Source organism: Salvia splendens, chromosome 14 (genome assembly GCF_004379255.2).
Source record: "Salvia splendens isolate huo1 chromosome 14, SspV2, whole genome shotgun sequence".
NCBI lineage: Eukaryota > Viridiplantae > Streptophyta > Magnoliopsida > Lamiales > Lamiaceae > Salvia > Salvia splendens.
The window spans coordinates 17,850,245-17,864,356 of record NC_056045.1 but is presented as its reverse complement, the minus strand read 5'-3'; the positions used below and the strand labels follow the sequence as shown (position 1 = coordinate 17,864,356).

At 32.6% G+C, this 14,112-nt stretch overlaps 1 protein-coding gene across 1 annotated transcript; it reads right to left on the bottom strand.

Annotated features, from left to right (window-relative positions):
* Window positions 1-1,338: 1,338 nt before the first annotated feature.
* Window positions 1,339-4,870, bottom strand: LOC121763786 (transcription factor bHLH94-like). The gene is made up of 3 exons (XM_042159866.1): window positions 4,249-4,870; window positions 3,056-3,445; window positions 1,339-1,610 (listed from the first exon to the last, which is right to left on the bottom strand). Exons 1-3 carry the CDS (start codon window positions 4,579-4,581, stop codon window positions 1,512-1,514), a joined length of 822 nt encoding a protein of 273 aa, XP_042015800.1. The 5' UTR covers window positions 4,582-4,870; the 3' UTR covers window positions 1,339-1,511.
* Window positions 4,871-14,112: the final 9,242 nt, after the last annotated feature.

The following is a 14,112-nucleotide window of genomic DNA, read 5'->3' as shown; positions in this document are numbered from 1 at the left end:
CTAGGAGATCTAGTGGTTAATATAATGTCAAGTAGATTAAATTTTAAATTTAAATAATTATTAAATAAAACTAAAGGGTACTAATTTCAATTCTCTCTTGTTAAAATTATCCTAAACTTTAAATTTACGTAACTCTCTCGATTTAAATTATTTTTTCGCAAAAAATATATCAAATTAAAGGTAATTTTATAAGGATTATAAGATATCTCAATTGCATATGTTTCGACGACGTTCGGATTATGAAATTTGATGATTTTTATTTCAGTTTTCGTATATGTTGATAAGCAGATTTTTTATCAACAAATATATCAAAAAAGTTCAATATAATGCATGTAAAATATCAATATAATGCATTTAAAATTCAATATAATGCATGTAAAATCTCAATAAACTGTGTTGATATTTTCGTGTATTTGTGTTGAAATACTCGTATCATTGTATTGATATTTGTAATACACTGTGTTGATATAAAAAACACGAAAATTATGATATGATAACAGAATGACGATCTTACCCTTTTGTTGATATTTTATCTACTATTTATTGAAATTCGTAAGATTTAATCTCGTCCACTCATTTTAAAATCTAAGGGTAGAAATTTGGTCTTGATTTTGGATTATGATGTTATAAGCAATATAAGAGAACCCTCCAATCTTATAAGCTTATCAATATGGTGGGATGAACATAGTATGACAAAAGTGGTGTGGGAAAAAGGGATGGTGGGCCCGTGGCTTTGGGTTTGCCACCCGACGTGTGCCGTCCGCGGACATCCATTTTAAATGATTGATAAATTGATACGATCCTAAATTGGTTTCACACGAAAGTGTGGAATAACATATAAGATGGTGTCAACCCATTACCTTTGGCAGTTGGTTTCACCGCACGAAACTGATAAGGACAAGAAACGGAAATTAAGTCAATTAAACCTAAATACTCCGATACATGACAATTTAAATGTTGCAATACTCGATCCCGCACCTGGTATTTATTGATGTCAGGTCTGATCCGGTAATATTCGATACTTGTTTTGCCATTTCTATTATTCCCTTCGTCCCATAAAAATAAAGATATTTTTCATTTGGTCAGTTCTATAAAAATATTTCACTTTTATTTTTTTGGAACTTTTTTCTCTCGGACTTTATCCTCCACTGTTACTATACTCCAATAATTTTTTTATTACTCACGTATTTTACTAGATATGCATTAAAATTCATTATTGCTTCAAATATCTCTATTTTATAATATATTAATCCGAAAACATGGTCGAATGCCAGATCGAAGTATCTTGAAAGTCTTGATCCACCTAACTAATCTAGGAGAGTGGTAGCCACCATTATATTAATCAATGGAAAATTCTAGTTTCGAAGAGGCCACAGTTGGTGAATATAAGAATCCTAGAAAATGACTTACAATAATTGAATCCTAAGACTTAGTTTACATTTGTAGAGAGAGAGAGAGAGTCGACAATTACAAATGGAAATGAGAAAAAAAGGCAGTGTGCGGCGCCTTGTCTAAGCTATAGATGTAGGCTCATTGTGGATCCTTCCAATCATCTCGTGCACCGCTGTGGCTATCTCATTCACCGTGCTTAGTTTGCATTCGTCTTCTACCTGCATTTCATTTCATTCTTATTTACACATATCTTAATTTAGAAATAAATACTCACTCCATCCCTTAAATTTTGTCACATTTTTCATCCTTCTACAAAATTTATCATATTTTACTTTTTATCATTTTAAGTAGTGGACCTCATATTTCACTAACTCATTCTAACTCACATTTTATTTTAAAACTAATATATAAGAGTATGACTCATTTTTCACTAACTTTTTCAACTCACTTTCCATTATATTTCTTAAAATTTGTGCCTGGTCAAAGTTTGATAAAATTTAAGATTGTTACTCCCTCTGTCCCGGACTACTTGCACTTATTTCCTTTCTGGGCGTCCCAAGTTATTTGCACTTTTTCCATTTTTAGTAAAAATTGTCACCTACAGCCGCAATTGTAGACTTTGCTATATACTCATTCCTTAATCTCCGTGCCGAAAAGGAAATGTGCGAGTAGTCCGGGACGGAGGGAGTATTATTCAAGGACACATTTATATAACTTTGTCGTGGTTTGAAAAGGTTAAGGTTCTCTTATAGTCATGTCATATCTTTATTATGTGCCTCAATGATTGAGAGCAAACTTGAGAGTATTCTACTCTTTGAATTTTTAATCTATGTTGCCTAAAGAAACTTTAATTCCTAAAAATGTTCCATTTATTATTTTTATTATATGATTTATTCGTTAAAACTACAACTTTTGTTAAGAAAAATAAAACTCGAAGTTCTAATAGTTATGTTTTTTTATTCATAATAATAAATCATTGTTATGTACTGATGTTTTCTCTGTTCTATTAGTGTTGTCATATTTCTTTTCTACCGTTTCATTTCAGTTTAGTACTTTCTCATTTTGGTAAAATTCAACGTATTCAATCTATCTTATTTTATTATTTTTCTTATAGCAAAGTTCAACATATTTAATACGAGTATATTTTTTGATAATCTATTCTTTTTTTTCTCTCATTATTTACCTATTTTATATATATCCTCCTATTCTTTTACACTCCTTTCAACTCATCGAAATTTCTTTCTTAATTCATGTGCATAAAGAAAATAGGGAAGTGTTTCCCGAAAGACAAGTCATAGATATATAATTGTTGTTTAGATGCATATTGAACGCACAATTATGTAGACAATATACACATGTGATTTTGGGGAGACCTACATATATCATCTACAGTGACATTTTTTTTCTTTTGCTATATAATTTACTAGTGGCTTCCAGTGATGTGAATCTGAAATGAAATAAGGCCAAAGCGAGTACGCCCATTAACTATTTCAATAGTGTTGAGGGATAAAAAAAATTCTCTCAAGTTAGCCTAGTGATAGAGTGGTTGATGCATTAAGACATGGGTCTTGGTTTTTGAGTCCATCATTATTGTTGTCTTTAAATTTCTATTCAGTTGCCTTAAAAAAAGGAGAGAAAAAAGAGTTAAAAGCAGAGAACATACCTTTACAGTGAAAGAGTATAGAACTGATTGATCAACGGTTGTGATGTTAAGATGGAGAATGTTGAGGCAAAAGGATTGAAATCCAGCCACCATTTTGAGGAGTTGCTTTGGCTTTCTCTTTGCTTGGATCCTAATGCTTGCATGACTCTCCACCTTAGTCACCTCGATATCCGCGATGCTCGAATGCCTCTCCACCGCGACATTCATCGCGATACTTGAAGGCCTCGAGTATTGAGGGAAAGTGAAGAAATTCGAGAATATGTCGGAACTAGTGGCCACGGTTCTTACTTGTTGCCCATTCCTAAACTTGTAAGCTTCCATGAATTGAACTTGGTGTTCGAGTTCCTTCACAAAATTGATTGCACCACCCACAATTGATGCTTGATCTCCCTAGATTTAAATATTTTTATAACTATGAGTACCATATAATGTTACATTATAATTTTTAATAGTATAATGTTTGGTATTTTCCTTGCTATGCAGCAGGTGAGGAAGATAAAGATGTTCCATACTAGTATTACATAATACTTGACAGAATATTACCTAAAGTGACTAAACATGTACCCTACAAACCCTAATCATACACAGAAATATATGCATCTATTAAAAAAAAGAAATTATTTATGCCCATTGGAAATTTAAAGTGATACTTATATAGTTATATACTCCTTCCGTTTCATTAAATATGAAACATTTGGGAATCAACACGAGATTTTATATACTGTTGTTTTGTGAGTTAATGAAGAGAGAGTAAAGTAAAAGAGATGAAAAAGTAGAGATAGAGTTATTTCTATTTTAGGAAACGTTTCATTTTTAATGGGACAATCCAAAAAGGAAAACGTTTCATTTTTAATCGGACCGAGGGAGTATTTCTTTTGATATTTCTAATTCTATATGACATTTTTAACTAAAAACATCATTTTCACTACTTTATTTACTTTTCACTTTAACTCATAAAACAATTATGCATAAAATTCTATGCCAAATAAAAAAATATTCCATTATGAGTGGCAGTGAATTTCATTTCATTTAGTAGTTCTAAGTAGGATAAAAATGTACGTAAGTCAATAGGATATGGCGACTAACTGTCATACAAAATATAAAGTTTCTGATATTTGACCAACTTTAAATTAAAGTTCAGGTGAAATACCAAATTTAATTTTAGCCAAAGTTGGCAATATGCATTAATTTACCCTTTGAGCATAGGAAGGAGGCATCAAGGAGCGGAGGACGGCGAGGTAGTCGTTCATCTGGCGGCGGCGATTCCTCTCGACGGCGATATGAGTAATCCGCTGGGTCTCGAGCTCCTCCTTGTTCTTGGATGGCTTGCTCCGCCTCTTCTTCGGGCGAGCCTCTGGTGTGTTGTGAGCAACGGGAGACGGCGGAGATGACTCCCAATTATAAGCAATTGAACTCTGTTGATCAACATTTACCTTTTCTTCAACCCCCAATTGAGTAGTGTAGTTGTAATCTATGCAGCCATAGATGAATGGATCTTGCTGGTATATCACTGCTTCTAGACTCATTCTCTCTCTAGCAAATCAGTTGTTTTTTTTGGGTTTGTGAGGAGAGGCAGAGCATATATAGGAGAAAAAGAGTGACTTTGAGCCTATTTAAAAGTGCTCACAAAGGATCAAACATTAAAAAAATGGCCAAGTTGCATCCATCTACATATCTACAACAATTCACACATGAGAGTGTTTTGTCAAAGATAGACGACAAAGAGATCTAGATCAACTTAGGTCTGCTCTGATATAATGTAGAAATAGGTCGATCACCCCTTAGAATGGCTTCGTAAGAGGAAGGACTATCCAAGAATATATAGATGAGACTGAATCATTACTAAGTCGATGTAGGACATGAAATGAGATTTTCAACTCTAAAGGAGTTGTCATGCATTTGATATTTATAAAATTTCAATCATTTTGTAATTTGATTGAATTAGTACCATATATACAGAAGGATGTTTATAAATTACAACTATGCCCTACCTGACTTGAATTAATGGTATATAAAAGGCTTGGGTGGTAAGTGAAATATATGCTAATTTTTCACGAATTAATGTGGTTTTGTTAGAATCGGACAAAATTGTTGCGGAGTTTGAGGTGAACTATGAAGGATAATAGTAGAATCATGTGAGTCACAGTAGATAAAACTAGGATGATGTTTATTACTCTCTCCTTTCCATGTTAAATTAGTCATTTTTCTATTTCGTGAAGTTACAAGTTAATTGAGTCATTTTTATTTTTGACAAAATATAATTATATTTTTTTATATTATTTTTTCTTCATTTATCTTACTTTATTCTTTCTTACTTTTTCATCATTCATTTAACACACTATTCTTAAACTCCATGACGAAAAGAAATGCATGTATTAAACAGAAACGAAGGGAGTACTTCCTCCATCCCACACTAAGAATTCATTTTTGTCATTTTAGTTTGTTCCACAATAAGAGTACATTTTCACTTTTACTATACATGGTAAGTATGTCTCACATTACCCTAACTCATTTCATTTACATTTCATTATAAAACTACTCCCTCCGTCCCGCAATAGGAGTCTTATTTGGTTATGGCACGAGTTTTAAGAAATGTAAAGAAAAGTAGGTTGAATAAGTTAGTGGAATACGAGTTCCACTTATATATATATTAGTTTTATAGTAATAAAATTTGAGAGGAATAAGTTGGTGGAATGTGGGGCCTAGTTACTATTTATTGTAAAAGTGAAATACGAAACTTATTATGGTACGGACCGAAATGACAAAACATGACTCTTATTATGGGACAGAGGGAATAATTTATAAAAATAAGACTCATATTCCACTAACTTTTTTAACTTTCTTTATTTTTCGTAAAACTCATAGCAAGTCAAATATATACTCCCATCATAGAACGAAGGTTTTATAAAATTTTGAAACAACTATGAATGATAATAGTATAATTTAGCGAGAAGTATAACTAGGAGATATATCATTTATGTTAATATTTTAAAATAACATTTATTTTCAATGAGAAGTTAACATCATTTAAATGCCAAATGCTATAGCTCAACTGGGCAAAGAACGAAGTACATACCCAGAGAAGCATTAGAAATGAGCCACTTACCTTTAAAAGACCTTATAAGGGAGAGGATTATTCATATTTATATAGATGAGCTAGGATCATCACCAAGTTGACGTGAGACAAGATTTAAGAGTTTTAACATGCCCCCCACGTGTGGGCTGAAATGACACATCCGACTTCCATCACGTGAGTAGGCAAGAGAAGAGATAAAGAGATAAAATTCATCATCAAATTGGGTCCGCTCTGATACCATATTAGAAATGAGTCACTCACCCCTTAAAAGGCCTTATGGGAGAGGGTTATCCATACTTACATAGATCTATAGGTTGGAAACCAGAAACCGAATATCCGAATCGAACCAAACCAAAATTTTGAAATTCAGTTCGGTTTTTTCGGTTTTTCGGTTCGGTTCGGGCGAAGAAAAAAAACCGAAAAACCGAATTATATATATATATTCTATTAATTTAATATATTATATTATATAATATATATATATATATATTCTTTTAATATATTAATTATATTATTAATTTTATATTATATATATATATATATTCTATTAGTATATATAAAATAAAATAAATTACATATATATATTAATATTATATGTTTTTTTTCGGTTTTTTGGTTTTTTCGGTTTTGTCGGGTTTTTTGGATTTTTAAGTTCGGTTTTCGGTTTTTCAATTTTTCGGGTCCGGTTCGGTTTGGATTTTGAACTAAATTCGGTTTTGGCAAAAAACCGAACCGAAACCCGAATGCTCACCCATGTTCATCACCATGTCGATGTAGGACAAGATATAAGAGTTTTAAAAAGAAGAAAAAATTTGATTCTAGTGCAAGACACTCGATTGCGTGCCGGCCAAGAAATGTGTCATCTTAGTCGAAACAGAGATAGTATCATTTTATTAAATCTCGTGCCCAAAAAAATCCATCACTTGTGGTTGAACGGAAAGAGTAGATATATATTAATCCAAAGTCAACTATGCATCTTAAAGTGTTGATACATTACTGTGTAGAGCCTAAGATGCGTGACTAGCTTATTTTAAGTGAATCATCCCTCGATTAATTATCAGATAACTGAAAACGCAAAACCAACACGATCTTAAGAGCATAAAACAAATGAATTTATTGCTTTCTTTATACATTAAATTTTTAATAGCTCTCTACATAAGTATGATTGACTATAACTACACTCCTATCGACACTCAAAACTCCTAATCAAACTTCGATTCCTCTTCATTTAACCTGCTGTTAGAGTCCAATATATTGATATTTATATTTTTAAAAAAAAATGGTGTTAGAGTCCGACGCTCGCAAGCATTGGCACACTCTTTTGTCTACCTCGATACACATGTGAAGGACGAGCCGATTGCTATCATAATTAGTCATCATCAATAAAATTCCATTATGTTTCAACCAAATTAGAATCTCTAAATATTTCAGTGAAGATAAATTATAAAATGAAAATAACACTGTTCAAATATAAACTAGAACAATTACGAAACATAATCAACGACTTTATTGGTATTGGCTTGTGAAAATTCGACAACATGTGAACCTCTTCGATGATGACAAGATTATTAATTTTAATTCTAGTGATGATGAATTTCAAGTCGGATAGTATATACTATCACATCACGTAGTTATAGATATAAACGAAAAAAAATAATTAGCTAAGATACCATTTAGATGTACAAACATATTTTATTCTTTTCATAAACTAATTCAATAATACTATCTTTGTTATATTTCATTTTAGTCGTCCACAAAATTTAATATTTATTGATATATTTTCCATTCTAATTAAATGAGTCGTATTTTTTCATAACATTCATTCAATCACATTTTCTTTTTAACTCTTTTACTTTAATTTTTTTAACTAATTACAACTATTCACCAAATTCACGGAAATGAATGAATGAATATTTACAGCTGGATGGCTGCTAATATAACTTGAGTTAAGGTTTTGAGCCTAGACCCTAGTTACCACATTAATCATTAAAATAGTTAATTACTCTAATTGGCCTCTAATTAAAGGTTAGTCCAAGAGCGACATTTCGATCAATAAACAACAATTTTGTATATATTCTCTAGCTTTTCAATAAGTTCTACCTTATTACCTTACTATAGGCAAATGAAGAGAATTCTAAAAATTGTGTTATAGTGAACTTGAATCTGTGAATTTGGCCTCAAATATAAAAAATATAATAATTTATTTCGCACTAGTTGTGATACGTGGATCGATATGCACTACATACAACTATCTTTTTAAATGTTGAAATAATGTCATTGTATTTATTTCTTTGAACCTGCTCGTTCGCAGAATATAGTTAGGTGTTCTTTATGTTGGGTACAAATCCATCTCGTATTGGTTGACAGATAGAAGTTGGAAGTATATATAAGTGTTGTCCACCTCTAACTCTAATTAGTATGTGGTCTTTTGGGATGATCCTGAGGTAGTTTGGTCCAAAACAGACAATACCAAATATTATACAGTCGTCTGATCCTAACAAGTGGTATCAGAGCCAAGTTAGCTTGGGTTGGAGCCTTGTGTGACCAAAGGGTCGGGCCCTGAATGACTCGTGCAGTCGACTGATCTTAACAAGCGGAATTAGAGCCAAGTTGGCTTGGGTCTGGGCCTTGTGTGACCAAAGGGTCGGCCCTGAATGACCCGTGATTGAGAGGGGCCCTGGATGACTCAAGTTTGTGTTGGCCCCGTAATGTCTCGATGTGTCGTCTGTGTTCGTGGTACGGTCTCGGTTTGAGGGGAGGTTGTTGGGTACAAATCCATCCAACATCATATGTGAGAGGGAAGTTGGAATTATATATAAGTGTTGTCCACCTTTAATTAGTATGAGGCTTTTGAAAGTGACCCAAAAATAAATCCGTGAGTGCAGGCTCGGTCCAAAGCAGATAATATCAAACTATTATGTTGACTGCTCTAACAGTTAATTTATTATTTAATTAGGTGTTCACATGCAACTTCATTATTTTCTTCTTGTGCAACAGACCTAGCCTATTTCCATCCAAATCCAGATGTCTTAGATTAATTGCTCATTAGTTATCATTTTCAACAAATCAGCCTCCCTTAATAGCTTTTGACATCTTATACATGTTACGACAAATGAAATTAGCGCATCATTTTAATAATATTTAAACCGAAAATATTCTTATGTAATTCCAGTTGTCCTGGTTAATGTAGTAGGAGTATTATTTAAGAAATTCAAATTAATTTTTCTAAGTATATATCTTGTAGTACTATTTAATTCATTCAAATTCATTTTTCTAAGTATATATATCTCGACCCAAAATGTTTTTAATACAAAATTAACGTCAAATATATCCGAATCTATCTATTGGTATGGTGTAATATTCATTTTTTTCAAATGTTAATATCATTTATCCATACGTCCTCTTTTCAAATAGGCAACGAGTATTAAACATAACTGGCGAAATATTGAGTATCTTACCAACGGGTTGTAGCGCAGTTGACAGCGCGGAGATGTGGTGATCTTGAGGTCACGAGTTCAAACCCCATCACGCTAATCTTTCGGCCTTAAACCGTAAACCCGGTTGAACATGATTAATCGGATTTTGTTATAGGCGGATTCGGTACACCTATGGTGAAACAAAAAAAAATTGAGTATCTTAAACTTTATTTTTCTTAGTGATTCTGTACCAATTAAAGTCAACAGACTACAATTAATCGGACTCGAGTCTAATCTCCCATCTTAATCATGTACCTTTGATAAGTAACTGATTTAGATTTTAGTCTTAAGTAAGGCTTCTCTTAATCATACCACTTATCTATTGCAAAATAGTCTTTAGATTTTCATATGGTAAGCTTTCATTGAATAAAATTACGCTATAATAAAATACGACGTGGTTTTTTATTTTCTTTAAATATAATCCCTTGTCTTTGTAATTAAATTCTTTTCATATTTTATGCTTTCATTGAATAAAATTACGCTATAATAAAATACAACGTGGTTTTTTTATTTTCTTTAATTATAATTCCGTGTCTTTGCAATTAAATTCTTTTCATATTTTATGCTTTCATTGAATAAAATTACGCTATAATAAAATACAAAGTGGTTTTTTATTTTTTTTAATTATAATTCCATGTCTTGGTAATTAAATTTTAAAAATAATAACTTAAGAGTGAAAATAAAGTTTAGAGAGCAAAGTAAAGGAAGAATAAAGTACTATTGCAGTTTGTCAAAAAAGGAAATGATCTAACTGCAATAGAACGACCCACAAAAGAATACTCCCGCTGTCCCACAATAGGAGTAACATTTGGTGTGTGCACGAGTTTTAAGAAATGTAAAGACTAATGAGTAGGAAAAGTTAGTAGAATATGTGGTCCACTTTTTTATATTGATTTTATAATAGAATGTGAGTGAAATGAGTTAGTGGAATGTGAGACTTACTTACTATTTATGATAAAAGTGAAATGTGACTCTTAATGTGGGAAGGGCCGAAATAGCACAATGTGACTCTTATTGTACGAGAAATGAAGTATGACCCAATATGAATAGGATGGAGTAAACATATTTTAAAATATTATATATGTTCTATAACATTCGTCAAATATCCAAAATAATTAGAAAGTATTATAGAATAAAGAAAAAGAGAATAAAATAGTAAAGTAGATTGTGGTTTGCCCGTTAAAAAAATGATCCAACTGTAATTGAACGGAGTAAATATTTTTTCCACAACATCCATCATCAAATTCCCAACGTAGTTACTCTGATGTTGCCATATTGGATTAATCTCATCAAATTGTCATACCAAAAAGCTTGTTAATGGATTCTTGACAGCAAATATCATTATGTTACATTCATCGAACCTGAACTTCAAATGACTTATGAAAATTTATTCTCCTCACTCAATTTAGAGATCTAATGTAAATCCATAAGTCAAACATGATCATACTTAATTATCAACTTTTTATTACTATGATTATCTAGTGATAAATCTAACTAAGCTAGCGTGGTTTAGTTACTAGTTCATGAACCGCGGTTGAGTAATTGACTAATTTCTATACAATTTATTTCAAACGAATTAATTTATATATGATATTCCGGATTTCTGTTGATGTGAAGGACGACAATTTCTCCAAATTGACATATGAATCTACCAAATTGTTCATTTATATAAACGACAACAAAAGGATTAAGGATGTAGTATGTATTTACCTTAAAACAAAAACAAATGCTCAGTCTATCATATTTCAATAGACGACCACTTTATTTTATTTAAACGTCCAATTTTAACAGACCATTATCTAAATATTTCAACACTATATGCCACTAGTTTTATCTCTCTATTTCTTATTGTTAGTAAAGGAAATAAAAATAAATATAACACTCTCACATTGGTATAAAAAAATATTGAAACTACTATATAAATTTTATGGATCATTTTTATTAATAATTAGTTTTAGAATGAAATCTTATGAATTTTTATCATGACACCAGAGCGAACGAGCAACTGTTGAACAAATTTAGCTGACATAACAATATATATGGGCTGGAACTAAAGAAGACATATTTGTGTCAATTCAGTAAGAGGGCTGCTTGTCCTACTCAATCAGGAAAAAAAATCTAACCCTCCCTACATCCACGGTTATAAGGTTAAGTTTGACCAGACACACGTTTTAGGAAAATATAATGGAAAAAGACAGTGAAAAGTAGATCATGCTTTTTATATATTGGTGTTGTAATAAAATGTGGGTGATATAAAATTAGTGGATTGTGAATTCATTACCAAAAGCAGTAAAAAAGCAAATAGGTAATTTATTGGTGGACGGTCAAAAATTACAAAATGTGATTATTGATCGACGGAGAGACTTTTATTTATTTTATGAATAAATATATACCTTTCTCATTTCCTACTTTGTTAAAAAATATTATAAAATTATACGGAGGGGTACTAACTCGCTTTTATGTTACTACTAAACTATCCCACAAATGTACGAGGCTGATGCAATACTGATAAGTAAGAGTATCATATTCCACAAAGACAATGTGCTAATGCAATAATGATAAGTAAGAGTATTGTATCCCATGTAGACAATGTGTCAACTTAAAATCTAAACAATCTAATTGGATTTTTGTTCTAAAACTACTACTTCAATGAAATTATATTAAAAACAAGTAAAACTTAAGCAAGTAAATATAAGGTGAAAAGTATGATATGAAAGAATGTAGAATTTTAGGATTTAGTGCACAATTTCAAGCTATTATCCAATCAATTCCCTTTGCCGTTTTTTAGACTCTAGAGTTATTAAGTCGGTCACTTATTTAGATTAAACCCCTTTCCGATGCGAGAAATCCATATGTTAGAGGTTAGGACCAAAGTCGTCTTCAAATACCTAACATCTAACTGCCAAAATCATTAAAACCAAAGACCACATGCAAAACCTCAACTCTCCCTAGTTCAATTAATTAAAGGGTGAATTATTCTTATTTCTTAGTTAAATTATTCCATCTCTCCATTAATTTAGTTAACTCTAATACATTCAAGAGATAACTAATCACTCAAACAAAAAAAACACAAAAAATAATCCAAACAACTACAAGAGCAAAGCATGGAAAATCAATCAAATAAGAACAATTGCCTTCGTCCCACAAAAATGTGCACTCTTTCTTTTTTTAGTCCGTCTCACAAGAATATGACATCTTTAAATTTAAAAACTCTTTTCTCTTGAATAATGTGAGACTCATTTTTTACTAACAATACTTTAATTATTTTTTCTTTCTACTGCTTGTGCATTAAACCTCGTGCCCAACCAAAAGTGTATATTCTTGTGGGACGGAGGGTATGTAGAATTAATGCCATCTTTACCAAGAATTTTTTAAAAAAAGGTTTAGCTTCTCATGCTCATTTATGAAAACAAAGTTTAGAACAATTAATTCAAACGAAAACATAAACAATAGCAACCTATATACTCCAGGGGACGAATAATCGAAGTGGAGAGTGCTTAGTTTAGTACGGCTCGAATTGAATGGGATAACTTAGGTAATTTTCCTCTTATTTCCTTCTGAAAATTTCATTTCTGGCGTTACAACACGCGTGACCTGTCCTGGCCACTTCATGGTCAATTATAGACTCGTTCGAATCACCTCGTGCCCGAATAGAGACTTGTCGGAATCTAACTCTCTAAATTTCTTAAGCTTTAGGCCATCCACAACGCTGTTCCTATACCGTTCCTATACCGTTCCTTAAACCACTATTTGAGGGCCCCACTGTACTTTTTTACTCCATTCCTTAACTAAGGAACGGAACCTGCAACCCTCCGTTCCTTAACCGTTCCTTAACCGTTCCTTAAATTACTATTCATTCTATTTCAATTTTTATTTTTATTTCAAACATACTTTATTAAAAAACAAACATACTTTATTAAAAAACACACAATATTAAAAAAAATTACAACTTAAACTTAAAAAAATTAAAAAAAACACACAATTCAAATCCTAAAAAAATAAAAAACACACAATAAAAAACACACAATTAAACGTGGGAAAATAAAAAAACTACTCCGCCGGCGAATCATCCTCCGGAGGCGGTCGAGGTTTAGGGGGAGGGGGAAGACCAAGTAGTCCTGCCATATGCACAATTCCGTTCCACCAGGCCGTGTATTGGGCGTACGAGAAGCGGGAAGTGTCCGCCATTGTGGCGGTTATGTACGCCACCATAAGTGTGTTCGAGCCTCCTTGTGAGCCCGATCCCGAGGCCGACTGGCTTGATTCTCCTCGGCCCTTCCTCGCTCTAGCCGCTTTCGCCGCCTTCGTCCCTTGCGGACGACGGCGCCCACGGCTAGATCCCTCGTACTCGGCGGCCGTAACCCCAACCTCCTGCGTGCCACGATCACTGGGCGCATCGGTGTCACCAGACGAGTACTGGCCGCTCGTCGTGTGCTTCGTCCGCTTTGAGGTTGATCCCGAGCTGGAGCGGACACCACCGGCCCACCTTTCCTCGTCCTTGACGA

Excerpts from the sequence above, each read along its gene's own strand:
- LOC121763786 (XM_042159866.1), bottom strand. The coding sequence starts at position 4,581 with ATGAGTCTAGAAGCAGTGATATACCAGCAAGATCCATTCATCTATGGC. Across the intron at positions 3,446-4,248 it reads CTCCTTCCTATGCTCAAAGG|GGAGATCAAGCATCAATTGT; the intron begins GTAAATTAATGC and ends ATTTAAATCTAG. Across the intron at positions 1,611-3,055 it reads TATACTCTTTCACTGTAAAG|GTAGAAGACGAATGCAAACT; the intron begins GTATGTTCTCTG and ends AATGAAATGCAG.